Here is a 25026-nt window from a genome sequence, read left to right as displayed (position 1 = left end):
ATGGTGCTGGGTTATATTGCATCAGCAATGTAAGTGGGAATTCATCTCATGCTTATTTGGTACCTCGAGACAAAGACAGAGGTGAGTATGCAGGAATGAGACCGCAAGGGTTGGGGTTAAATTCAACAAACGACATCATCCACACGTACAGAGTAGTTCTATCTACAGCCTTACCTCGCCTCGCCCAAAACAAAATCCTACACATGGACTTTCCTTTATTAAGCGGGCATCTTTCCATCTCAAAATACTGACTGACGAGGCCGGGATCAGAGATATCACTTTCCCTTTAGAAATCAACCTGCATCATAACCCACAAATTATCAGTCGTGAGCAACGTCCAGGCAGCCATTCCACATCCGTGGTGATATCAGGCTATCAATTGCCTACAAACCATGTCTACGTCGGCTCAAACTGGTAACGGCAGCGAGAGTGGTTTTCTCGACTTTGCAAACATCAAGAAGTGGATTGCCCTCCAGGAAGCTCAACAGAGAGAGACCGGTCGGTCGGCGTCCCTGACGCCCGCGCAGCTAAAGGCCGTTAGAGAACTCAACCAGGCAGCACTGGTGGCTCTTGCGCTGCCGGAGCCCAAATCCGATAGGAATTGGATTGGCCTTCTTCACAGTAAGTGAAGGCTGCAGCATCGCCCATATCTACATAGGAGTACCTCATGCGTGCTTATATTAATACGAAAACTATACATATAGTGTACCGGGATGCCCACCCTAGCGGCAAGGCCATAGAGTTTGTGGATGAGGACCGAGGTATGGATCCTCGCGGTGGTGGAAGTCTCTGGTGCAGCTTCGTCACTCTCTCCGAGGCCGAGGGGATGCGATTTCCGGGTCCACATGATGCCGTGAACTCGGACGGTACCCTTCCTTGCTTTGCGAAAAAGAAAGAGTCTGTATATTCGCCCCGCCCAAACCTTCCCCGGAGTCTTTCACTTCCCCTCACCTGCTTTGCAGGTTGCAAAGAGATAGTATGCTAACTTTTTGTCACACAATGCTGCTGCTGCCGCTGCTATCCTGCCCCGTAGTGCGAGACAATTTGCGGCCCGTCGCGCTGTCGAGTGGCTGATGCAACAGCAGCTCATGCCATCAGACGGGGAAAGCGTGGTGTTCAAAAAGACCAGGATGCAGAGCCCTACCATCTTCAGAGACGCACCACACAAGGCTGTTGAGCACGTGGCGTCTGCTAAGATGGCCTCACCACCTCCCTCGGTACAGCCTAAAACTGGTCAACCTGCCACTGATCCCGGTGCTGCGACGGAACGCACCAAGGATGAAGCTGCTGAGGACCTTAGCTACGTCACCCGCGTCGAACAGCTTTGCACCCAGCTAGGCTATGGGAAGCCAACATACATCCTCAAACAAGCCGAGAACACCCAAATATTCAGTGGCTGGGCGGACTGGCGGGATGAGATGCGAGTCCCTGCTTCCGTCGGGGTGGTCAAGGATGTTTGGGTAAAGAAGTTAGTCCTTACCTTTCATATCGTCTCTATGAATCTGGGCAGCCCCAAAAATCATCGGATTGACTGACATACAGAGCGCCATGTCACTTATAGGCATGCCAAAGAGAAGATAGCGGAGCAGATCCTCAGTCACCTTGAACAAGTCCAGGCCAAGAGAATGGAGAAAGTCCGGGCTATAATGGAAAAGTGCCAGAAGATGTGCTCTGCCGAATGAATGAGCTATTTTATGGATGCAATACTAATGAGAAACGCTGAATTAATGACCAAGGTTTATGTCCAGTCGCTGAGCTGTCGAATGATGATGTCACTTGTACAATACAGAGCAGTGGCGATTACAAAACCCTCCATATCGCGCCGGCACGGGGAGTGTTGTCCTGAGCATCGTCTTTCGCAATCTTTTCAATCCAGTCGCTCTCTTGCTTGAGAGCTTCCCGCTCGATCTGCTCCATTAGCTTGATCTCCTCTAGCATGTCGTAGGAGAGGGAACGACAAGCGGCAAGAATCATGGTAAGGCTTGACTCCTCCGCGTCAACTTCGGTACTGTGTTTCTCTGATGGTTTGTGAGCACCGTAATCCACTCCACCCTCCAAATACCTCAAGTCCATACGCCAGTTGTCCAGCTTCCTGGCTACGGATGCACACTCGTCATGCCACGCAGCATCTAGCTCTGAAATGAAGACGAACTCGTCGTCAACGTCGAAAACCCCACCCTCTCGCCTGTCGTTTACGTATCGTAAACGTTCAAGCCACTTTTCAAACTGTCGTACGACTCGCGCGTGCCGACCACCAGGTTCGCTGAGTTCCCAAAGACCGGACAAGACTGCATCCAGTGCTTGCACCTTCTCCTCGAGCTGACGTGAGTCGTGGGCTCCGCCGCCTCGAACCCAGGCGTCCAGCGCCTGTGCATTGACATCTTCGGTCCTCTTTGCCTTGGCCTTTGCGACAGCCGCATTGGCCTTGGCAACAGAGTCGAATCGTTTCCCCAACCTACTCCGAGCACTCGCGTGCCATCGACTGGCAGTGGGCCCTGCTTCCCGGTGGAGGAGGCAAAGCTGGAGCAGTTCGGTCTGTCGACGACTCGTCTCGGCCGTAATGGCAACGTTTGCGGGGAGCTTCGAGGGCGACGGCGGAGCGAGGAAGGTCGATGTCAGGGGTTTAGGGGCTGCCATCTTGAGCGGGGAAAAGTGCTGTTGCATTGTGTTGAAAGCAGGCTTGTTTGCCCGGGCTGCTTGGGGATGCTCGGCTTGTGGCGGTTGCTGCGGCTTCGGCTGGTCCAATATCCTGGTTCTCACGGGGTTCGAGGGAGCCCTTCGATGGAGCGCTTTCGCCTGCGCCATGACAGGAGGTGGGCGCGATGCCATGCTCGATGTTGCCGACATGCCTGTATGTGATGAAGATTGTGCAGGACGGAGTAGGGTTGCTTCTGTAAGTGTCGTCGCCGAGGATTTGGCGCGTGAGTGGTTTGAATTGACCGACCTCTCGGCACCGGCTGGGCCGCCAGAAGTCTTGGGCCGAGGAGCAACAGCAGCTGAAGATGCGGCCGGTCGGCGCAGCCCAGCCCCTGTGCCCGTTACCGCCGATCCCGTCGCGTCCCTTCCAGGCGCAACATTCTCATTTTGTTGCGCAGGGCGCAGGGTCTTGGAGCCAAGCTTGCTCAAGAGTCCTCCCGTTCGAGTCTTGGGGGCGGTGGTTCGTGGGGCGGTTGTCGATGCCGACGACGCGGTTGTCCTTGTGGATACCGACGCCGATCTGGCGATTCCGGAGAGTGGCTTCACTGGTAGACGACTAGGCGATCCAGTACGCGGTTCGTCGACAGAGGGCAGCCTGGAGACTTCGGAGTCGTTGGATTCGGCATTGGCAGGTCGTTTTATGGATCTTGTCCTGGAGAGAGGCGGGTAGGCGGACATGATGGGAGAAGTAGGTGGTCGCAGGCCGAGCGGGGCGGTGAAATTCAGTAGCTCGTTCAAATTCGAAAGTGAATCAAGATCAACCAATACTCGGTCTGGGTTGCAATTGATTTAGTGTTTACTTCTTTACTACCTGCCGTACAAGGGTCTTTACCGCGAACGTCGCCCCTTGCATTGATGACGGGTTGCTAGGGGCAGGGATACCCCGCTGCATGGCTTGCTGGGCGGTGGATAATGTGTGGGGTTCAATTACTCTTGTTTCTGCTCTGTACTGATTAATACAGTCCTCGTTTTTTACCTTGACACACATGGTGACACCATCGAGAGAATATTTCATGTATGCGATAGGCGACTTTGAGGTCGTATCGCGCAAGATAATCTTTCAAAGGTAGAGAAATGCAGTACAAATACCTATTTAGGTATTGGAGTTCGCAACTACTCCAAGTGTCAAATATACGGTGACACAGCCAGTGAAAGTCACGCATTGCCGGACTTCCCCCATGTGGGACAAACAACACACCAAACACAAACTTCCCTGTTTTCGGGCTTATCGATACGTGAATTTTGGTGGGATGTCGCCCGGAATTTTTTTTTTTTTTTTTTACCCGTAGGACCCTAGTCAATAATTAAAGATTTCCCCTCCTTCCTTCCAAATGATTGAATGTAGTGACACAATGTAGTAGATTCAAACTTTTTGTCGAGGGGAGAGAAGGAGTTGCAAGCGCAATTCTTCGTCCCTTTCTTTTTTTTTTTTCGCTTCTTCTTTAAAAGCTAGCTAGTTACATATCTAGTTCTAGTTCCCCATCACCATGGAGTCTCTCCGTGTTCTTCTCATTGGCAATGGAGGTAGGGAACATGCGCTGGCTTGGAAACTAAGCCAGTCGCCCCGCGTCGAGTCCATCATAGCCGTCCCAGGCAACGGCGGCACCGCCTTGATCCCCAAGGTTGTCAACAACACCAGCGTGTCCGCCGAGGACTTTGACGGTCTCGTCGCCCTTGCGCGCGCCTCCAACGTCAACCTTGCCGTCCCCGGTCCCGAGGCCCCCCTTGTCGATGGCGTCGAGACGTACTTTCGCCGTGCCGGCATCGCCTGCTTCGGCCCTTCGCAAGAGGCTGCGCGCATGGAGGGCAGCAAGACCTTCTCCAAGGACTTTATGAAGAGACACAACATCCCCACTGCCGCCTACGAAAACTTTTCCGACTTCACTGCCGCCTCGGAATATCTGAACCGCGTAGGCCACAATGTTGTCATCAAGGCAACGGGCCTCGCCGCCGGCAAGGGTGTCATCATACCAGAGTCGCTTGAGGAGGCGCAAGCTGCGCTGAAGCAAATCATGCTGGACAGGGCTTTTGGCGACGCCGGCAACGAGGTTGTCATTGAGGAGTTCCTGACTGGCGACGAGCTCAGCATCCTCAGCTTTTGCGATGGCTACACCATCAAGTCGCTACCCCCTGCACAGGATCACAAGCGTATCTTCGACGGCGATCTCGGCCCCAACACTGGAGGCATGGGCTGCTACGCCCCGACAAACATTGCCACACCAGAACTCATTGCCCGTATTGAGCGCGAGGTTTTGCAGCCCACCATCGACGGCATGCGCAAGGAGCGCTGCCCCTTCAAGGGTCTTCTTTTCACTGGTCTCATGATCACCCCCAACGGCCCCAAAGTACTTGAGTACAACGTTCGCTTCGGTGACCCAGAGACGCAGACCCTCCTGCCTTTGCTGTCAGCTGATACCGATCTTGCTGAGGTTATGGTAGCCTGTGCCGAGGGTTGGTTGGATCAGGTCACTGTCAAGGTGGAACCCAAGTTCAGCGCCACGGTCGTTGTTGCAGCCGGCGGTTACCCCAACAGCTATGCCAAGGGCACTCCCATGACTGTCGGCCAGCCCCCCGCCGGCGTCACCATCTTTCACGCCGGTACAAAACTGTCAGCAGAGGGTCAGCTCCAGACTTCTGGTGGCCGTGTTATTGCCGCCAACGCCACTGCCGACACCCTTGAGGCAGCCGTGCAGAAAGCTTACAGCGATGGAATCAGCCTCATCTCCTTTGATGGCATGTTTTACCGCAAGGACATAGCACACCGCGCCTTCAGGCAGAAGGACCAGAAGCCTGCCGCCCAAGAATCGCTATCTTATGCACAGGCCGGTGTTAGCATCGACGCCGGAAACGAGCTGGTCGAGCGCATCAAGAAGGCTGTGGCATCGACCGCCCGTCCGGGAGCCGATGCCGAGATTGGAGGTTTTGGTGGCGAGGTGGACCTTTCGCGGGCTGGATACCCGAATGCGCCCGTCCTGGTTGGTGCTATCGACGGCGTCGGCACGAAGCTGAAGATTGCACAGATCGCAGAGCGCCACGACACCGTCGGCATTGACCTCGTGGCCATGAACGTAAATGATCTTGTCGTCCAGGGCGCCGAGCCTGTCATGTTCCTTGACTACTACGGCTGCAGCGCACTTGACGTTGGAATGGCCGCATCCTTCGTGGAAGGTGTTGCCGAGGGCTGCCGACGTGCTGGATGTGCCCTTGTGGGCGGCGAGACGGCCGAGATGCCGGGCATGTACCAGGATGGCGACTACGATGTTGCTGGTGCTGCCATTGGTGTCATGCAAGCCGCAGCCAGGCTCCCACGCAAGGACGACATGGCTGAGGGTGACGTTGTGCTCGGTCTTGCTTCGGACGGCGTCCACTCCAACGGCTACTCCCTGGTGCGCCGCATTGTCGACAAATCCGGCGTCTCATACTCTGACGCGTGCCCCTGGGAGCAGGGCTCCTCCAGGACAGTCGCAGAGAGCCTCCTGACGCCCACCCGCATCTACGTCAAGTCTCTGCTCGCAGCACTGAACGCCTGCCAAGGCGCCGTCAAGGGCCTGGCGCACATAACCGGTGGCGGACTGACCGAGAACGTTCCTCGCATGCTCCCCAAGCACCTCACGGCGGAGATTGACGTCACATCGTTCACCGTTCCTCCCGTCTTTTCTTGGCTGAGGAAGGCTGGCAACGTGGTGCCGGCCGAGATGGCGCGCACATTCAACAACGGCATCGGCATGGCTATCGTCGTAGCTGCGTCCAACGTCGACGACGTTGAAAAGACCCTGCAAGCTCAGGGCGAGACCGTGTTCCGTATCGGACGTCTTGTGTCCCGGGCTTCTGAGGAGGAGGGCTGCAGGCTGTTGAACTTGGAGGCCTGGACTGCTTGAGGCGTATGACAAGGATTTTCTAGTTTACGTGAATAAGAAGAAAAAAAAAATGCATGTGCAAACAATTGAATAAAAGTAGGAGAGCGCGTTATTTCTTCACATATTACAAGTTCTGGGTTTGAAATTTTATCAATCGATATTGTGTTCGTTTCGTCACGCAAGCTCTTGCCCCAAATCAGATAATGTGCGATGCTTGCGACGACGAACCCTTCGTATGAATGTTGCCGTTCCTTTTTTTTTTCGGCAGATACAAAGGAAAAATGTGCCGTGTGGTATCTATCTTTGTTACACAAAAGAAAAATCAATACTTGAGGGGCCGGATACGAGTGCACCTTGACCTGTGGTGACCACACTCTGTTTTAGCTCCGGTAAAAACACAGAAACCCGCTGGCTGTTCCAAAATAAAAAAGAAATAAAAAAAAGTAAATCGTAAATATATACAATCTTTTTTTATGAATCCAAATCTTTTATATTTTCCCACCTGAGGGGAGAACATATTTTTTTGTTTTTTGTTTTCAAAACAGCATGTGACTCGCATATTCAAGATAAGCAAAAAAAATATGGCTGCCCGAGACTTCAGAATAAATGCTATCTTTTTTGGCACCGGAGAGTAAAACGGGGTAGTTCCGAAAGTCACGCAGGTGCGGTCACGACAGGGAAGCCCGGAACGCCAGCGATGTTGCTGTTGGTGGAGCCCAAGGGGGCGTGCGCCGTGCTGCTACCATGGGTCTTGACATGCGCCATGAGTGCATCCAAATCACCCCTGTTCTGTGCCAGTACGTCCCTGCAAGAAGAACAGATGCGCAGATAACAGAATTTGCACCTGAAGCGGTCCTCCGAGTCCGCCCGGGTGCAGGTTTGGCAAGCCAACGGATAGTTGGTGTTGCTCGTAGGGACCATGAAGCGGTGGCGATGGAAGCAGTTGAGCTGAGACCGGCTCAGCGACCTCATCTTGTAGACGGAGCCCGATAGCACGTCGTCGCTGGTCAGCTTGGTCGCGGGGAAACGAGCAATAGCCGGATCAAAGTCGTCGCTCTGCACGAGCTCCTTGTAAATCGTTCCATCGCTGCCTGGTGGTGGGGGCCTGGGTTCATATGGAGAGAGGAGGTTCGGTTGGTATTGTTGTTGGCTCGTGGTCGGCCTGACGGTAGAGACTTGGCTCGTGCTTGCATCGGACTCGAGGAATGCTTCTGTTATTGAGGCGGAGTGGGCGATTTGCTGCTCTTGATTGAGGCGGGGCAGCGGCGAAGAAGGTAGCCCTTGGGCCTTGGACGTTGTCCTGACAGGAAACTGATCGCGCGAGTTGGTAGCGTTGGCGTTGTAGTTGCTATCAACGCTGGGTGACGAAGATCGTGCTTGCGCCTGCCCTTGGGAGTTCTGAGGTGTTTGCACTTCTAGTGATTTGGCTGGGGCAACTGGTGTTGGGTTTGGTGCAGGGTCTTGGAGTGATCGCGTCGATGACTCGGCGGTTTTCTCGGTGACTGATGGGGCTTTGACAGAGCCTTGTGCCTTTGTAGTCTGCGAACCTCTCGTAGAGCTGACCGAGGGTTCCTTGGTGTCTGTTCGGGGCCTAGGAGACTTGGGGAGGCTGCAAAGGTTGCCCATCTTAGGAGCTGGGCTCGCCGGGAGAGTTGCAGCACTGTTTGCAGGTGGTTTGAGAGCCTTTTCAGGTACGGTTGGGCCCTGGTCCGGCGACGAAGCAGGAGAGGGAACAACCGGCAATGGTTTTTTCTTATCCAAGTAAGAGCTTATCAAGTCCGGCGAGGATGCTGGTGACACAGGCGATGCGACATGTTCAACGATGGGACTCTTCACATCGTGTTGCTCATAGTCGGGAGTGGGAAGGCGACGAATGCCGGCGTCGGGGGATTGATTCGATGGCTGCTTCTGGGCTTGCTGTTGACTTTGCTTTTGAGAGTGATAGTCTGGAAGGTTACGCACGGCATCATCTTGTTGAGATTGTACGGTCACATTTTCCTTCTTGTTCTCTGCCGGTGTGCCGTCAACCAGCTTGGCTGCACCGTTGGTCCCAGTTTTTGACAGGGAATCGCTAGCGGCCGTGGGTACTTCGGACCCATTTTGAGTTGGAGTTTCAGTGGCCGCATTCGGACGAATGTTTCTACCAGGAAGCCCTCCACTCCGTGGAGGCTGCGGACTTTTCAGTCTCGCATCAGGAGCCGACAAATTCGCACCCGGCTGCTGCAGAAGCTCGGGATTGTGGGGCGAGTTGACCGTTGAGATGGACTGCACCGGCTGGGTGTTGTTGATCTTTGGAGCCGAAGTGGAGCCATTGGTCGCCGTCAATTTGAGCTCAGACACCCCGATGGGCTTGTCTGTCTTGTCGGATCGCCTCTTCCAAATTTCAGCTGGAGGCTGCGGTTTCTTATCATCGGCTGGCGGGGGCGGCGGTGGCAGAGGGGCCTGAGTAGCATTCGCAGCTGGCTGACCACTGCTGGTGTTGCTTGGTAGAGGTAAAGGTTTCCGTGCAGGTATTACACCGTCCTTGATAGGCGGTGGTGGCGGCTTGTCATCCCCAAACATGATGCCTGAACTGGGGGAGTCCTTGAACTCGAGCGGCGGTAGCGTATATGGCGATTCTTGTGGTTTACCGTCTGAACCTAAAGGTGACGGAGAAACATGGGACGAGTTCTTGGAAACTTCTGTAGCTTGGGACGCTTGTGGCACAGCTGGTTCCTCTGAATCCCTCGAGTAGGCCGAAATCAAGCTGTAGAGAGAGTGAGCCGGAGACGGAGGTGCCAGCAAAGGAGTTTGCGAGGGTGCCGGCACAGTAGGAGATAGCAAGGAGGAGGATTTGGTCGGAGTAGGAGCCTTCTCAACGGGTTTCGGAGAGGGCGGAAGGGCAACGGGACGTCGAGGAATGGGCGAACGGACCGAATCGGCCTTAGAGAGTGACGACGGAGCTACTTGTTCTTGTATGCGGGGGAGCGGCGAGTCAAGTTTGGATGGAGGAGGAGGAGGAGAAAACGGCGGCGGCTTGGTAGATGTGGTTCGCGGTGGAAACACCCTGTTACTGGAGCTGGAGGTCGCACCGGAACTGCTGGCATTGCCGATTGTATCATCCTTGCTGATTTTGCTGGTGTTGTTGTTGTTGCCGCTGCCGCTGCCGCTGCTGCTGTCTTCTGATGGTGGCGGCGGGGGCAGCGCTTTGGAAAAGAATGCCCGCGCCTTGCTAAAGGAGTCCATATCCTGATACACGCACGGTGTAGTAAAAAAAGAAATGACCAGGGTTTGCGAACCAGGCGAAAGGAGAATGGATGCGACAACACGTGGTGTGTGTGTACCAAATGAGAGTGAGAGGATGCAGAAGAAACGACAGAAAAAAAGTTAAGGCTAAAGAAAAGAAGGGATGAACAAAAATCAACAAAGTCCTCTCTCGTCTTGGTTATTCGTTCCTTCGATGCCTTGTTCAGGTTGAAGTGGCTGAAATCAATCAAATGACTGGACTGTGAGGCCTCGCGACGCCACCCAATGAACGCGTCCTTTCGGGGCGGGAGAGGTTCCGGTAAGCAGAAGGATACCGGTGGCACGAGATTTGCTGCGATATTTTCCCGTGCCGTCTACCACAGGATTGTGATGAAAGGGATGGATGGAGATGGGACCCGCCTTAGTTGCTGGAGATATACAGTACAGTGGTATTCAAGGCAGCTTGTTCCGAGCTTGCGTGATAGGGAGGGAGTGAACAATCTTGTAAATGAGTACAGTATTGGAAAGTGGTAATGCGCCGGGATGTTAAAGTGTGGATAGAAAGTTACGAGGAAGAAAAGATTGAAGAACCAAGGAAATGTATATTAAGGAACAAGGAAGGAGATCCCATCCATCCATAGAATAAAAATTGGATATGGAGTAATAGTGCGAAAAAGAAATGTGATGATGAAAAACAAAACAGGAAAAGCAAAAAGGAAAAAAAAAAAACGGTCAGCCACTGAGATGGAAGAGATGGTACTGTAGCCAAGAGATCATCGATCCGCAATAGCCTAGCACCGCGTCTGCAGGGGAAGATGGCTACGTAAGTTTGAGGCAAGGGTAGCATTTACCAATTTTATCACCAGCCCCAGTTCGCATGGATGGTTGGTACCGACGATTCCAACGGACAACCCCCTCTGGCAAAGCACACAGTTACAGTAGCCTTGAGTAGATAGTTACAAAGTATACCAAGCCTGCAAACTTACCTTGGTAGTACTGAAGTAGCACTGAGTTAAAGCATGATTGTGAACCACGGGTGCGTTTTGTAACATGATGGCACCCCCTGGCAGCTACTTGTCGTGAAACCGACCGAGTCCACATTATCCACCTTAGAGTCAAGCCTCTATACTTGCGGTTCGACAGCCGTCTTGGACGCCGTCGAGGTAATTGTGGGATCTTCCGAAGTCTAGATGCGATAGTCGCACGAAAATTGAACCGAGCTGTAGCTTGTTCATTCCTTTTTTTTTTTTTTTTTTCTATCCTGTCATCTGCGACTGCTTACTGCTGATGAACTTTTAAGTAGGTAACTAGCTGCAAATTGACAAAGGAATGTGGAGGCCGTTTCGGGTCAAAGTCATGCACCTCTGGCGTAACCTGGTAATATGGCCGACGCATGGTCAGTGATCTTCTGCGCCCTCCCGTACCATAGTACATAAAAATCAGATCCATTCTAGTCAAGTGCCTTGTCAGGCATTGCATCGCAGTTACGATCAGCACCAGGGTACTTGTAGCACCATCGCCAAGAGGGGAACAGATTCAAGATTGTAAGGGAGATAAAAACTTTCGCTTTGCCCCATGTCGACAAGGTTTACAGTACTGTTTTGGCTCCATTTGTGACTTTGCATAGGTTACATTCTCTATGAATTTGCAAGGTCCGAAAGATAAAGAAGAAAAGGGGTTAAATTTTGCGATACCACCTTTCAGATGGCAGGTAGAAGCTGCAAAATCTCTCGGACAAAAAAAAAAAAAAAAAAAAAAAAAAAAGAAATATACGTCGCAGTCTTGGCATGGCAGGTCTCAAACCAATAGACTAATCCTCCTAGGGCTTGGTCTCAAATCGGTTCTGCATTAGCCCAACCAGTACCCAGTACGTAGGGTCGGGTCTGCCGATGGGTCAAGTTAGCATTGGGAATTGACTGATGGGTTTCGACGGCCGCTTCAGCCGCATCGTACAGAGTTGGGTTAGGTAGGTAGTTTTTACCACTTTATAGTAGGTATGTCTGTACTACGTATACTCGTAATTGATTTAATCGGACGGACAAAACAACCCGAAAGGCGTTGCACGGCTCCACATTGGAGTTTTTCCCGAGACCGTGGTCCGCAAACTGTTGTTCTAGACTTTGTCCAAGGAAAAACTTGGATCTACAGTGATTAACCGGTACGGAAATAGAAAGTACTTGCCGTACTCGTACACATATCATCATCGGCGAACATTTGTGGAAACAAAACGTCTAACATCGATACTTACCTAAACTAACTACTACCTCACCTACCTTGACTTGAGTAATGTGCAGGCCCGTACCAAATCCCACAAATCAATCTACCTACCATCTTATTCTATAGGTGCTTGCGATTCGATTCAGTTTAAATGCCTTAAACTAATGCATTATTACATATGACATCTCTAATTCGAGATGGGACGCATGTACCCACTCAACCTTTTTTTTCTTTTTCGGTACAGCGATGAAATCATTCAAAAGATCCTAAACAATCCGAGCTGGCAACACGCCTTTGCCGTGTACACCCTGTCGATTTTTCACCTCTTTGCATCGCCTCCCCAAAGGCAAACAGATCTACAACACTACGGACACAAAACCAAGACCGGTCAAGAGAACCCCACCACAAAATCTTCAGCCACAAAGCCACATCCATATCCCCTCTCCACAACGTCATACGTCACGGGGACCTTCCAGCTTTTCCCCAGACCGGGTTCATCAACCTATAGTATCTCCATAATTGGTAAACCTTAAATGACTTTCCCGTAGTCTTGGGACTTGGTAACCCTTTTTTTCTTATTTTTGAACCCTAGTTTATTTATTTATTTTAAGATAAGAGCAGAATAAATTCGTAACAGCCGGATTTTTCCCAATCGAAAAAAGGAATAAACTCACAAAAGTAATACATCGAACAAGGAGAAAATCCCGAGACTACTTGGCGAAGCCTTCGCGCGTGTTCTTTTTTCATACAATGACAGAAAACGGTCACTCTAACCCATCCGAGCATAGCCCTCTGCTGCAAAATGGCCAACCTACGGTGAACGGGACGTTTACTCACAGCAGCGGATCCTCGCCGTCCGACTCGGAATGTTCAACGCCAATCCTCGCCGCCGACCTCGAGAGGGTCGTCAGCGCGGCCGAGGATGCCGGTCTCCCGGGCCCAGGTATTGGGGGAGGCGGTAGAAGCGACGCCAACGAGGCCCGGAACGGTTCGAGTGGCGGTGGCGGCAGCAGGAGGCCCGGGTCACCTCCCCCAAACATGAAGCTTCTGATGCCCGCCATCAGCATCGGCGTTTACCTCTGCGCCGTGGACCAGCTCCTGGCCGTCGCAACGTACGCCAAGATTGGCAGCGACCTGAATGCCTTGAACAGCACATCCTGGGTAGCAACCGCGTAAGGACCAAACTGACTGAGAATGTGGTGGTGATATGAAGAGAGAAAAGCGGTGTGAAGTGTAAATGAACTTGTAATCAAGCTGCTAAACATTCTTCATTGTTCCTGCTGCAGTTACTTTCTCACCCTCACAAGCTTCCAGCCCCTATCCGGCAAGCTCAGCGACATCTTCGGGAGGAAAGAGTGTCTCCTCGCTTCGTACTTCATCTTTGGCCTGGGATGTCTTGGATGCGGGCTTGCCCGGGATATGAATCGTGAGATATATTGCCCACTGAACCACTCCTTTATTTCTTTCACTCGCGTGATGAGAGCCCTTTGTGATATGTGGTGTGTTCTACTGTGCTAACCCCTTGGCATTTCATCATTTGTCTGTTTGTCACTGCCTCCGCTTTCACAGAATTGATCATTGCAAGGGCCGTCTCTGGCATCGGTGGCGGCGGCATGACCAGTGTTGTCAGCATATTACTCACAGATCTGGTCCCCTTACGGGAGAGAGGAGTATGGCAGGGCTATATTAACGTCGTTTACGCCATGGGATCCGCGACCGGCGCCCCCATAGGAGGTCTACTCGCCGACTCTGTCGGTTGGCGGTGGTCCTTCATCGGCCAGTTCCCCATCTGTCTTGCTGCCTTCGCCGCAGTCTACTTTATTCTCAAGTCGCCCGACGCGGGACATTCGCACTGGAAGGAGAAGCTTGCCAAGATCGACTTTCTCGGAGCAGCCTGTCTCATCGCTGCCGTCTTCTCTCTCCTGCTGGCGTTGGACAACGGAAGCAACAACGGCTGGAGTGAGCTGTTCACGGTGGTCTCGCTGGCCCTCGCCCCCTTTCTTTTCATCGTCTTCGTCCTGATTGAGATGAAGGTCGCATCGCACCCCTTCGCACCCGGTCACATCATCTTCGATAGATCATTGTTCGCTTGTTATGCTGCCAACTTTTTCGGCGTCGGTGGCCAAATGCCTGTGGTGAGTAACCCGCGGCCCGGCCCTTTTCTGACTTGGTACGAGTGTTTGGAGTCTAGGTACTGACGGAATTTTGGTGATAAAAAAGTGGTTTTACCTGCCGCTGTTGTACCAGGCTTATTATGGCATGACTGTCGTCGAGGCAAGTCTCTTGTTTATACCAGGCTCTATCGCCGGTGTAGTTGCTTCCCTGGGTGGAGGATACATCATCAAGAGGACCGGCCGGTACTACTGGCTCACGGTTGCCTCGTATGCGACGCTGTTTCTCAGCTCCCTGCCCTTGGTGCTCTGTACCGGGATCCTGACGGACTCTGTTGTGGGCACAACCGTTGGCCTGGCCTTGTCATCATTTGGTAATGGTGCAGGTATGGACATTCCATTCCCCTTCATCACCTCGACAAAATCTCCTCCCAGCCGCTGGGGGGTGTGCTGTATTGATTGGTCAAACCCACTAACACCAAGTTGAACCGACAGGTCTGACAACAACACTCGTCGGTCTCATCTCCAATGCGGCAACCGAAGATGCGGCCGTGGTGATAGCGTGTTCGTACCTGTTCCGTTCACTCGGGCTGTCGATCGGCGTGAGCGTCATGTCGGCCGTGATGCAGCAAGCCCTGCGCACGCAGCTTGCGGCCAAGCTCGGTGACGGTGACGAGGCCCTGCGTATAGGAGAGCGCGTGCGTGAGAGCCTCGACTATATCGGTCAGCTCGAACCCCAGCTGGCCGACGTCGTTCGCAAGTCCTACAGGTTCGGCGTCGCGGCCGTCTTCATGGCCAACACCGTCTTTTTGTTCTTTGCCTTGGTGGCCGCCTTTTATATCCGCGAGAAGAGGGTCACGAAGTGAGAGAAAATGAAAGGAAAATGCTGAGATAAAGAGAAACGATTGTTACACACAAGTGCTCTCCCCACCTTCTAGCTGGACGTCCAAAAAAGATGCTGCTGCAATGGGGAGCTTTGTATCTATTTTAAAGGCATTTCCCTGCGGGCATCATACAACGAACTGTCATGAGGTAGGGCTCTTTCTCTACTTGACTCGAAAGAAAATAGGGATAGGACGAGTCTAGCCACGAGACAAGATTAGGAGAGGGAGAGGGAGAGAGGGAGAGAGATTGAAACAAGAAGGTTGCGTCAGTCATCAAAGAAAACAAAGGCAAAACTATGCTTAGCATCAAATAAATGGGTCAACCTTAAGCTGCCCATAGGATCCATTCCCCCTTTAGCGCCATTGGAAATGCCTTTTTTGGTTTCTGGTCTTCAGAATGAGAAGGACAAGAGACGGAAAAAGAATCAAATAAATAACAAACAAAATTCCGCCTCTCGCTAGGTAAATTGGTCGTCATCATATATATGCCCATCCGGGTTTTGGGTTGTGTCAAGGAAGAAAAAAAAGAGATAAGAGAAAAAAAAAAGAAAAAAGAAAAACCCCTTTTTTTATTTTTCCCACGTCCATCTACAAGTTGAAGCTCCTCCTAGGAAAGCTAACGCCCTCGACTGCTGGGTTGTCGACGAACCAAGAACACCTGTCGCCTGTGCCTTGGTTCACGAGGGCGCACGGCAGGCCAGACTCCTGGTCAAAGATCTGCTTCATGATGTCCTTCTTGCCGCCGCCGGTGGCGACAAAGGCGACGCGCACGCTGTGGGTGACCACGGGCAGGGTCAGGGTAATGCGGCGGGGCGGGGGCTTGGGGCTGTCCTCGATGGGGGCGACCCAGGCGCTCGTCTCACGCAGCAGCTCGTGTCCCGGGAAAAGGCTGCAGGTGTGGCCGTCGGGGCCGCAGCCGAGCAGCAGCAGGTCGAAGATGGGGAGCTTGACGCTGTCGCGGCTGGCGAAGCTGCGGACCAGGGTCTGCTCGTAGCGGTCGGCCAGCTCCTGCGTGTCGTCGAGGACCTCGATGTCGATGGCGTGAACGGTCGGCTGGGGGCCCTGGATCTTGTCCAGAAGCTCCTTCTTGAGCAGGCCATAGTTAGAGTCCTCGTGGTCGAGCGGCACGGCGCGCTCATCGGCGAAGAATATCTCCCACTTGTCCCAGCGCACCTCGGGCTCGCCGGGCGCCGGAGCGGCGAGGAGGGCCTGTGCCAGGGTCTTGGGTAGAGAGCCGCCCGAGACGGCGACCTTGAAGACGTCGTGTCTTGTTATGCCGGCGTCTTGGCACTGGATGACGTAGGATCGGAGCGCGGGGGCGAGCGCATCAACGCCCGCAAAGGCGAAAAGGTTGGCTTGCTTGCCCATTGTGGTGAGGATGAATGCGAAGGACGAGGAGAGTGCAAAGAGGAAGATGAGGGGAGAGTAAGCACAGAGAGGCGAAGGTGCCAGCAGGCAGCGTGGCGATCGCAAAAGTAGCTGATGGTTCGTCCTGTCTAATATATGAAGAGCTTTGCGCGGGGCTTTTTTTTTCTCTTTTGATGTTATATGTTGCCAAGCTTGGGATTAAAAGCTTGAACCGATAAAACGAAGGCGGGGTTTGGACTAGAAAATGGTGATTAAGCGTTTGCAATTATGAATTTTCTTCTTCTTGGGTTGGTAGTGGGTTTTGAGGTGTTGGTTCGATGGTGGGTAGAAGAAGGATGGTGGGTGTGGGTTGTTGTGTGTGAGTGAGTGCCTGAGGTAAGTACCACGCCACGCAGTAGACAGCTGAGTGCAAAGGAGATCCAAGAGGGAGGAAAAGGAGGGATTTAATTGTGGGTGCTCCTAGTCGAGTAATGTATGGCAAGGCAAGTACCGGGCTGTAAATAATAAATGTGGGATGGTTTGATTGACCACGCCAACCTGCGCGGCAACGCCTTTTTTTTTTTTTTTTTTAATCTTTCTTCTCGGTTATCGCCTCTGGCGATAACGGGGGAGGGCGGTCGCATTTCATCATTAGGAAATCGAAGGTTTTCTTGGCCAACTTCCCTCATGGGTGACCCGAGTTTGAGTATGCAACAAGTATAGCATCCATGTGTTTAAATTTAACCCACGTGGTAAAGGTGATGGTGAACATTTATTAGTTAGTATTCATGCGCATCAGTAAGCTTATGTTTTCTGATGCATCTACATTACCTTAGCTCAAAATACCTCCTACTGCGTCACTGACATAGCTTCATCACAGGGAGTCATTCATCCCTCGTTTACCTGCCCTCCATCGATTTACAGTGTATGATTTCACGAGCTTCACATGCACAACACTGATACTTGCTAGTATCAGATGTCCCTTACATAGTAAAGGAAGTAAAGGAGAGAGAGAGAAAAAAAAAAAAAAAACTTTCTTCTCCTTCTCACGGTTCCATGCATATTCTGGTCTTCCCCCCTGAGCAAGTGTTACAAGCAGAGTTGGTCCAATTCAGACCGGAACAAACCAAGAATGGCCTCCTAGTTTGCGCTAGAAACAGGGACCTCCTTGACGAATGGTATGGGTGGGAATGCGGTTCTATGACAGCATCGAAAGTGACAAATCCCTATTTCCAAAAAATCATGAAACCCCCATAAACCTGTCCCGAACATCACATCACTACCAACATTGGTAAGTGGGCTGGATCGTCGACTGTGGCTTTGCTATTGATTTGCATTGAGTTTCCCGGGAGGAAAAAGCTCCACGGTGGATACCGTATATGTACGTGGTACCACAGACCGCGGTACTAAAGAAATCGCCAGAACTAAAGAGAACAACAGCACATGTCATGCACAAGCAAACCAGTAGGCAAATCAGAGAAATTCAAAAGTAATTAAATTAGATGGACACTTGTCGATACCTTGGGTAGTATCAGCACACGTTGGAGAGGATGGTGGTTATGCGAACCTAGGTGTCATGGCGCGACATTAGATGTCGCGTGAGAACTTTGAGTACTAGACCAGAACCAGACAAAGTAAAAAACGTAGATTGGTGCTGTTTAAAATAATTGCCGGGCCTATTTTCATGTTGGTTTGGCAGAAGTGATTCGATGAGCATGGCTACCTGGTGTAGCTATTTACCTACCTACCTAGGTACCTACCTTCGGTAGTACAAGTGAGCACAATACATTTCTGCCCCTCAGTCGGGATTACGTAGCTCCCCCAAGAAGCTACGCTTGCAGGCCTCAGCCTAGGTATGTGCCCAGGCTAGTAGGTTATTTACTTTGTCGGGCCCATCCGCCGCAGTTGCGTCATGAGGGGTTCATTTGCCAAATTTCTCAGGCAGGCTTGTGATTTTTTTTCTTCCATGGTGGGGTTGATTCCGGGATTGGCAACGGACTTGGTCCCGAAGATCCCCCCAGCAATAGCCCAATCTTCCCACTCCGGCGATCCGACCGAGACCCGTGGGAACTTGACACCGAATCCAGTCTGTCCACCCGTCCGATCCGCTTTATCAACCGAGAAGGATAGAGTGTGGGAAACAGTGCTTTAACCTTTGTGATTTTTAATTGTATCAACCCTACAGCAGTATACCACCTTACCGAACAGCCCGGCGAAAACGAGAGAGCCTGAAATAAAATAAAATAAAATAAAAAGACTAACGTTCTTTTACGCCCACTTCCCGTCCGACCCAGCAAAGACGAAATGGCGCAAACTCAAACCTCACAGTTCCTGTCTGGCAACACTGCCGCCATCAATGAGTTTCTGGACAAATTCGATGTATGCCATCTCGTCTCGAACTGCTATTATAATTAGACACAAGAAAAAGAAAAGAAAAAGATAACCAGATAGGCTCTGCCCAATGAAAGTAATACACATGCTGACCAAAAAAAAAAAAACCTTGTGGCAGACTTTCCTGCTTGACTGTGATGGTATTCAAAAAGGCTAATTTTGAAAGGCAGTCAGAAATGGAAGAATGCTAATACTGCGAATCGACCCTCTTGTCAGGGGTCCTCTGGTCAGGTGATAATGTCTTTGAAGGCGTGCCTGAAACCATTGCCATGTTGAGAGCAAAGAGTTCGTGAACATGTCCCCGGAAGGCGTTGATGCTAGGAGAAGAGAAGGATGAAAGAGACAGAAGAGAAAGAGAGAACGGTTAAAACAAATATCCTCCCCAAAGTAGAACACATGCTAAGCACCATAAGTCTAGACAAAAGGACCGTCTTTGTCACCAACAACTCGACCAAGTCCCGCCCCGAGTACCAGAAGAAGCTCGCATCCAAGGGCATCGAGTGCGACGTGGACGACATCTTTGGTTCTGCCTACTCTGCCGCCATCTACATCTCGCGGATCCTCAAGCCCGAGGCGCCACGCAACAAAGTGTTTGTGGTGGGCGAGCGCGGCATTGAGGACGAGCTGCGGAGCGAAGGCGTGCCCTTCATCGGCGGCACCGACCCGGCCTACCGGCACGACATGACCGACGCCGACTGGAAGGGCCTGGCCGACGGGTCGGTGCTGGACCCGGACGTCGGCGTCGTGCTGGCCGGGCTGGACTTCCACATCAACTACCTCAAGATCGCGCACGCATACCAGTACCTCCGCCGCGGCGCCGCCTTCATCGCCTCCAACACCGACTCCACCTTGCCCATGAGCGGCAACTTCTTCCCCGGTGCGGGTTCGACCATGATCCCCATCGCAAACATGATTGGACGTCAGCCCTTGGCCCTCGGAAAACCCAGCCAGGCCATGATGGACGCCGTCGAGGGCAAGTTCAAGCTAGACCGCTCCCGAACCTGCATGATCGGCGACCGCCTCGACACCGACATCAAGTTTGGCATCGAGGGCAAGCTGGGCGGTACCCTGGCCGTGCAGACCGGCGTCAACAAGAAGGAGGACTGGGAGAAGGAGGACGCCGTCGCCCGCCCGGCCTTTTATGTCGACAAGCTGAGCGACCTGCTCGCCGCCGGTCAATAAACGGTGGGCGGCCTAGCTTTTCAACACGGAGAAAGTATGGCGCCTTACTTGATAGAGATAGATTTGAATAGATAAAGTGCAGTATTGGATACAAGCTCGAGCAAGTGGCAGGGCCCATTAGCAACCAAACGCTAGATCAATATACATTGTCTCTTTGTTGGACGCCACGGACTATCGGATCAAATTTTGAACTATTAGACCAGCCAGCAAAGGAACAAAGAAGATTCCAAGGTCCGTCCATTCACAGTCCCTTCGAAATCAATACAGCAAAATGGCAATTTCATATACTATACACAATACTATATGCATCACCGTCGAAAGCAGTTGCAAACATTGACGAGGGAACAAAACGTGAATTCATGGCATGGAAAATAAGGATGAGAATTAACCCTTTCATAAAGCAACAAAGCCAGCACACGATACGTTGCGCTGATAACAATCGGTATCACCAACCGCCGGAACGCCACAAAACCCTAAAGACGACACCCGTAGCAGTTGGGTTCGTACATAAACCCAAGAAGTATCAACAATAAGCAGCCGAAAGATAGATAGAAAAAACGCATGCCAAAAGAATCCCAATATGGACAAGTTGAAGTGAGTGGGGAAGAAGCAGGTCAGCACATTTAATGCTATGACATGCGGAGAGAAGGGTAAAGAGGCTTTTGCTCCTCCTCAGGCCTCTCTGTCTTGATCGGTGGCAGGTCAACCGATTCTTCGACGTCGTCGTACTGTCCGCGTCTGAGGCGCTCCCGTACGAGTTCCCGGAGGGCCTCGATGGTACGCATGTTCTGAACCCATGAGTCGTACGACTCTGGCTCGGAGCCCGAGGCATCTGAGGATGCGGAAGGCGATCCGATGGATTCTGGGCCACGGGGCGTGGATGCACCATCGTAGCTTGATTCGCGTTCCCGGTCCCGGCTGGCGCTCTGCAGGATGCCTCCAGATAGGCGCCTCTCGACGGAGCTGAAGTTTGAGCCGAGTTGAGCGGTGGCTGAAGACCCTGCGGCCGCAGGGAGTGTAGGATAGCTGATTGAGGATCCTTGGCGGGAGCTCGGGGACAGGGCAGCCGAAGAAGCACCAGGGGAATGACCCGAGGTGTATGAAAGGTTGCTGGACGGAGGAGTGACAGCCGGGGAGCCGCCGTGCGAAGAAGAAACCGCCGTCATGGGCGAGTGTTGCTGTTGGCCGTAGTGATCGCTCATGGGTGGGCGAATGCCGACCGGAGACTGGTGACGCATGTCGTAGCCCGAGGCCGAACCGTAGTGAGCACCAGGAGACGATCCTGAGTTCTCGTAAACGGTGGACTGCATGTGCTCCAGAATCTGGTCGATCTGCTCCAAGTCGTTCTTGGTCCTCAAGCTGGGCATGGGGGGAAGGTAGTAGTGCTGGGCCAAGGGTCCGGCGCCTCCCATGGAGACAGCGCTGGAAGGCGGCGGAGCAGCAGCCATGTACTCGGTGGCCATGCCACCAACACCACCGGTATGGACAGATAGGGCACCATGCAGAGGGACCAGGGAACGGCCGACGTGGGCGTACGACGAAGCGTCGAACTGACGACGCTTCAGATTTCCAAAGAAATCGTTCAGGTCATCGTAACCACGCTTGCGCGAATCGTAAGCCCCTGCGCCTGGATGCCCAAAGATATCACCACGAGGTCCCATATGAGGCGGCTGGTAGTACATACCACCGCCGTAAGGGGCTGGAGGGTGGGAATAATAGCTAGCGTGTCCATTCTGGTGATGGTGCGGCTGACCAAATGCCGAGTTAGTACGCACATGGCCATTGTGATCATAGTAGCTAGAAGGAGCTGAGGAGGCGGATTAGCCTCAGAAATTGGAAATAATAAGAAAATAAATTTAAGGGGAGATGGGGGAGATCCAGAGATTCAAGATAAGATTTGGAGCATACCTTTGCTGGTGTGACCGCGATAAGCACCGGGACCCAAGTTTGCGTTGGGATCCTGGGGTGATCGGGCAAGAACCGAGTCGTCGGCGTGTGTCTGTTTGGAAGACAAAGATGGTGAGAAACTGCGGTCAAGAATGGGCACAGAACGGTTTCTAAGTTAGCTTACCTTAACGTGCTTCTTCAGATCCTGAGGCCTCTTGAACGACTTGCCACAGAAGTCACATTTGTGCGGCTTCAATGGTACATGGACTCTGATGTGAGAGGTGATGTGGTCCCTCTTGACAGTCGTGGTTCTGCAAGAGTTCCAGTGGCACGTGAGGTTGAGGTTGTTGGTGCTCTTGCGACCCACGTGACGCTCGCAGATGTGATCCTTGGAATATTGTTAGTATGCTTTTTTTTTCTTTGTTTCTTCTTATTCTTTCCCCGTTTTGGTAACTAGGTTTGAATTTGCAGCCATGATCCAATCCTGAAACGGAAGTGCCAAGCAATGTATGGGGTTTCCCGCTTGTGATGTGACGCGCGCAGCGCGCTTGGATCCAAATCATGACTGCAACCCAAACGAGGCGCAGTCTAGTGCAGGGCAAGTGAGAGAGTTGGTGGGGCCGTTAGCAACTTACATAGAGGGCCTCAGCCGAAGGGAAACGCTCGCTGCACTGGTTCCAACGGCAGATCAACGAATCATCGCTGGACTGCGATGTCGCTGTCGTCGATGTGGAGGGTGCGGGTGTGTTGCCGTTGGAGTTTGAGCTGGAGGACTCGGTTGTGGGTGCTTGACTTGTCGCCGGCGCCTGTTGGGCAGGCTGAGCCGATGGTTGTGCCGACATGGCTTAGGCTGATTTGGAAACTTTGCTCTCAATGAGCGAGCCACCCAGTCAGGGCAGGGCAGCAGTCGGTTTGGATGGTGGGGATCGGGGTAACAATCGGGCCCGAGTCCTATTTCGCTTGTTTTGCCCGTTATCGATATTCGATATGGCTGGCGCTTTATGTCGTGCTGCTACTGCCGCTTGTTTCCTCTGTTCGGGTCTTTTGTTTTGCCGATGGTCTCGACGCGCACGTGGGCGAGGAAAAAAAGACACAAAGGGTATGGTAGGTAGGGTGCAGGGGCTAAGTGTAAGAAGGTCCACTAGGAGTCCCGAGCCAGACTTCTTGACGAACACAACCTTTGAAAACGAGTTGACGAGATTGAGTTCTTGGAAAATTCCCTCGAAAGAAAAACCGTGTCGTTATTTACCAAGAAGAAAGAATGTCAAGAAAAGAACCAGACTGGCAAAGGACATCAGGGGACAGGCTGCTATATGTTCGTTAGCCTTCTCCCGTGAGAAGGCGATTCTTCTTCCCTCCTCTCCCGCTTCATAATGCCAAGTCTTGGCAAAGTCTTGGCATTCTCGGCTCGGGTGCGTCTGCTTGTTCCTGCGCTACGAGGTACTTGTGGAGTGGCAGTGACCCTCTGGAGCGACATAATAAATTTGGTGGTGAGGGGTTGAGAAAACTTTGCCAAGAAGTACCCCTTAGCGTGAGGTACTTTAGTCGGAAACTCCAACGCCGGGCCAAGACCACAAGACTCTCCCAAGGTCTTGGCAGACAGGGATTTGGCCTTTACGGAGAAAGGCAGAGCCCTAGCCCATCATCCTACTGTACGATTAATCCATCCATCTTACCACCTTGCCTCCTTGACTCTGTCATGGGAAAAAAACCCGTTATTGCTTTGAGCAGTACTAATTTTTCTCATTTCTCCTTTCGACCACCCCTGAGCTTCGCTGGCCAGGAGGCAATAGATTTTAGCGATCATTACATGGGGCAAAGAGGAGGTCAAAAAATAAAAAAAAAAAAAAAATAAAAAAAATACTAAAAGACATAACTCAAAATAAACAATCCTACAGTGGCAGCAGTACTACAACCAAGGTCGCCTTTGGTAAGGCCAAGCAAGGTAGGTATGACATACTGATATCTAAAGCCGCGGGTCCCCTAAGGCAGCGCCATCTCATCCACAAGCGCGGGCGCCCACTTCGACTGGGTGCCCCGCGCAGAGCGCAACGACCTAACTTTCATTCCATGTTAATTATTAGCGAGGAATTTCGCAAAACAGAAATCGAACGATTATGATCTACTCTATTTAGAATGGGGGGGCGACAGAATAATTAGATTCGCTTGCAATATCGACCCTTATTTTTTCAGCCCTCTTTTTTTCCCTTGTGTGGTTTTAGAGTGACTGTGTTACCCTCAGACAATCGTCATATTTTTTTTGGTTCTTTGGAGGGGAGTTGAAACGAAGCAGACGGACAGGGTGGTGTGTAATAAAAGAACACTGCGAAACCAGGATGTTTGTCTAAATCGGGTGGATTAACAGACACCTGATTGATGGGTTAAAAAAAAAAAAGTATCCCACCAGCATTCGGTAAGTGATTACTGCTCATAGTACTTTTGTAGGCAAAGAAGTGTCCTCCTTGTTCTGCAATCCACCCCCAGCCCGGCGGGTCTGTCTAACTCAGGAACCCAGGCCGGTAGGTTGCAGTATTTACGTAGTACTGTATTTCTGGGCACAGTTGCAACTGAACCCAACTTTCTTCACCTTCTAACTTGAAAACAGAGTGGAGAAGGTGACACGCGTACGACCATGATCCCCATAATCGCCCAGACTTGTAGACACAAGCTTTAACAGGCCAAGAAGGCTCTCCGCGCATGCCAAGATCCTTGGCCTGGGCGGCCACGCCCAGAGAATGCAATATCTTGTCATCTCCACTCACCCACCAATCAATACCCTAGGCTTGCCTAGGACCAAGACAAATGCCATCGCACGGCTTCTTGAGCTGAGACTGACCCGAGAGATAAAGTCCCACAATCTTTTTTTTTTTTTTTTTTTTTTTTTTTTTGGTGTAGGCTTTGTTGTACCCTCCCCCTCTCTTTTATTTTTGGTTTTGAAACTAATACTACAACTAATAGTGATGTTTTGTACTGTAATGAATTGCTCGTCATGTATCCTCCACTGTTTTTATGCAACAGTGACAAAAAATATTAATAAAAAAAAAAAAGAAAAATACAAGTCAAGCAAAGCGTAACCTACATTTCATCCCCGGCTAAGGCGGTCGGGTCGCACGGCATATTTATCGATCGACTAATTAATTGGCTTTCGTTTCTTTGACGAAACCAAAGAGAGACAGGTACTGTACTGTTGTGTGCATACGCAATAATCTTGGCAAAGAAAAGCATTGC

The 25026-nt window shown here is 51.8% G+C and overlaps 8 protein-coding genes across 8 annotated transcripts; 4 read left to right on the top strand and 4 right to left on the bottom strand.

Moving 5' to 3' along the window:
- Window positions 1-190: 190 nt before the first annotated feature.
- On the top strand, window positions 191-3756 carry PgNI_04641 (uncharacterized protein). The gene is made up of 4 exons (XM_031124685.1): window positions 191-621; window positions 705-897; window positions 1034-1468; window positions 1562-3756. The coding sequence occupies exons 1-4, from the start codon at window positions 393-395 to the stop codon at window positions 1680-1682; spliced, it is 978 nt and encodes a 325-aa protein (XP_030985003.1). The 5' UTR covers window positions 191-392; the 3' UTR covers window positions 1683-3756.
- PgNI_04642 (uncharacterized protein) lies at window positions 1801-3375 on the bottom strand (the record flags this gene model as incomplete). Its single annotated transcript, XM_031124686.1, has 1 exon — window positions 1801-3375. The coding sequence occupies one exon, from the start codon at window positions 3373-3375 to the stop codon at window positions 1801-1803; it is 1575 nt and encodes a 524-aa protein (XP_030985601.1).
- Window positions 3757-4184: 428 nt separating the features above from the next.
- Window positions 4185-6575, top strand: PgNI_04640 (uncharacterized protein; the record flags this gene model as incomplete). Its single annotated transcript, XM_031124684.1, has 1 exon — window positions 4185-6575. The coding sequence occupies one exon, from the start codon at window positions 4185-4187 to the stop codon at window positions 6573-6575; it is 2391 nt and encodes a 796-aa protein (XP_030983979.1).
- Window positions 6576-7208: 633 nt separating this feature from the next.
- Window positions 7209-9779, bottom strand: PgNI_04639 (uncharacterized protein; the record flags this gene model as incomplete). Its single annotated transcript, XM_031124683.1, has 1 exon — window positions 7209-9779. The coding sequence occupies one exon, from the start codon at window positions 9777-9779 to the stop codon at window positions 7209-7211; it is 2571 nt and encodes an 856-aa protein (XP_030985480.1).
- Window positions 9780-12637: 2858 nt separating this feature from the next.
- On the top strand, window positions 12638-16867 carry PgNI_04637 (uncharacterized protein). Its single transcript, XM_031124681.1, has 5 exons — window positions 12638-13168; window positions 13283-13422; window positions 13566-14131; window positions 14217-14493; window positions 14603-16867. The coding sequence occupies exons 1-5, from the start codon at window positions 12747-12749 to the stop codon at window positions 14971-14973; spliced, it is 1776 nt and encodes a 591-aa protein (XP_030985488.1). The 5' UTR covers window positions 12638-12746; the 3' UTR covers window positions 14974-16867.
- On the bottom strand, window positions 15580-16359 carry PgNI_04638 (uncharacterized protein; the record flags this gene model as incomplete). The annotated part of the gene is made up of 1 exon (XM_031124682.1): window positions 15580-16359. The coding sequence occupies one exon, from the start codon at window positions 16357-16359 to the stop codon at window positions 15580-15582; it is 780 nt and encodes a 259-aa protein (XP_030985479.1).
- A 1775-nt stretch (window positions 16868-18642) lies between the features above and the next one.
- Window positions 18643-19911, top strand: PgNI_04636 (uncharacterized protein; the record flags this gene model as incomplete). The annotated part of the gene is made up of 4 exons (XM_031124680.1): window positions 18643-18717; window positions 18848-18869; window positions 18946-19014; window positions 19148-19911. The coding sequence occupies 4 exons, from the start codon at window positions 18643-18645 to the stop codon at window positions 19909-19911; spliced, it is 930 nt and encodes a 309-aa protein (XP_030985487.1).
- Window positions 19912-20540: 629 nt separating this feature from the next.
- Window positions 20541-22640, bottom strand: PgNI_04635 (uncharacterized protein; the record flags this gene model as incomplete). Its single annotated transcript, XM_031124679.1, has 4 exons — window positions 20541-21718; window positions 21820-21910; window positions 21983-22186; window positions 22434-22640. The coding sequence occupies 4 exons, from the start codon at window positions 22638-22640 to the stop codon at window positions 20541-20543; spliced, it is 1680 nt and encodes a 559-aa protein (XP_030985486.1).
- Window positions 22641-25026: the final 2386 nt, after the last annotated feature.

Source organism: Pyricularia grisea, assembly GCF_004355905.1.
Source record: "Pyricularia grisea strain NI907 chromosome Unknown Pyricularia_grisea_NI907_Scaffold_2, whole genome shotgun sequence".
In the NCBI taxonomy this organism is placed as follows: domain Eukaryota; kingdom Fungi; phylum Ascomycota; class Sordariomycetes; order Magnaporthales; family Pyriculariaceae; genus Pyricularia; species Pyricularia grisea.
The sequence above is the reverse complement of the archived record's forward strand: the minus strand, read 5'-3'. Positions and strand labels throughout refer to the sequence as shown.

What these genes read in the sequence shown, in the direction of transcription:
- PgNI_04641 (XM_031124685.1), top strand. Translation starts at nt 393, where the DNA reads ATGTCTACGTCGGCTCAAACTGGTAACGGCAGCGAGAGTGGTTTTCTC. An exon ending in TTGGATTGGCCTTCTTCACA is followed by an intron (nt 622 to 704) that starts GTAAGTGAAGGC and finishes CTATACATATAG; the next exon opens with TGTACCGGGATGCCCACCCT. An exon ending in TGCTTTGCGAAAAAGAAAGA is followed by an intron (nt 898 to 1,033) that starts GTCTGTATATTC and finishes CCTGCCCCGTAG; the next exon opens with TGCGAGACAATTTGCGGCCC.
- PgNI_04637 (XM_031124681.1), top strand. Translation starts at nt 12,747, where the DNA reads ATGACAGAAAACGGTCACTCTAACCCATCCGAGCATAGCCCTCTGCTG. An exon ending in ACATCCTGGGTAGCAACCGC is followed by an intron (nt 13,169 to 13,282) that starts GTAAGGACCAAA and finishes TTCCTGCTGCAG; the next exon opens with TTACTTTCTCACCCTCACAA. An exon ending in GCTTGCCCGGGATATGAATC is followed by an intron (nt 13,423 to 13,565) that starts GTGAGATATATT and finishes CCGCTTTCACAG; the next exon opens with AATTGATCATTGCAAGGGCC.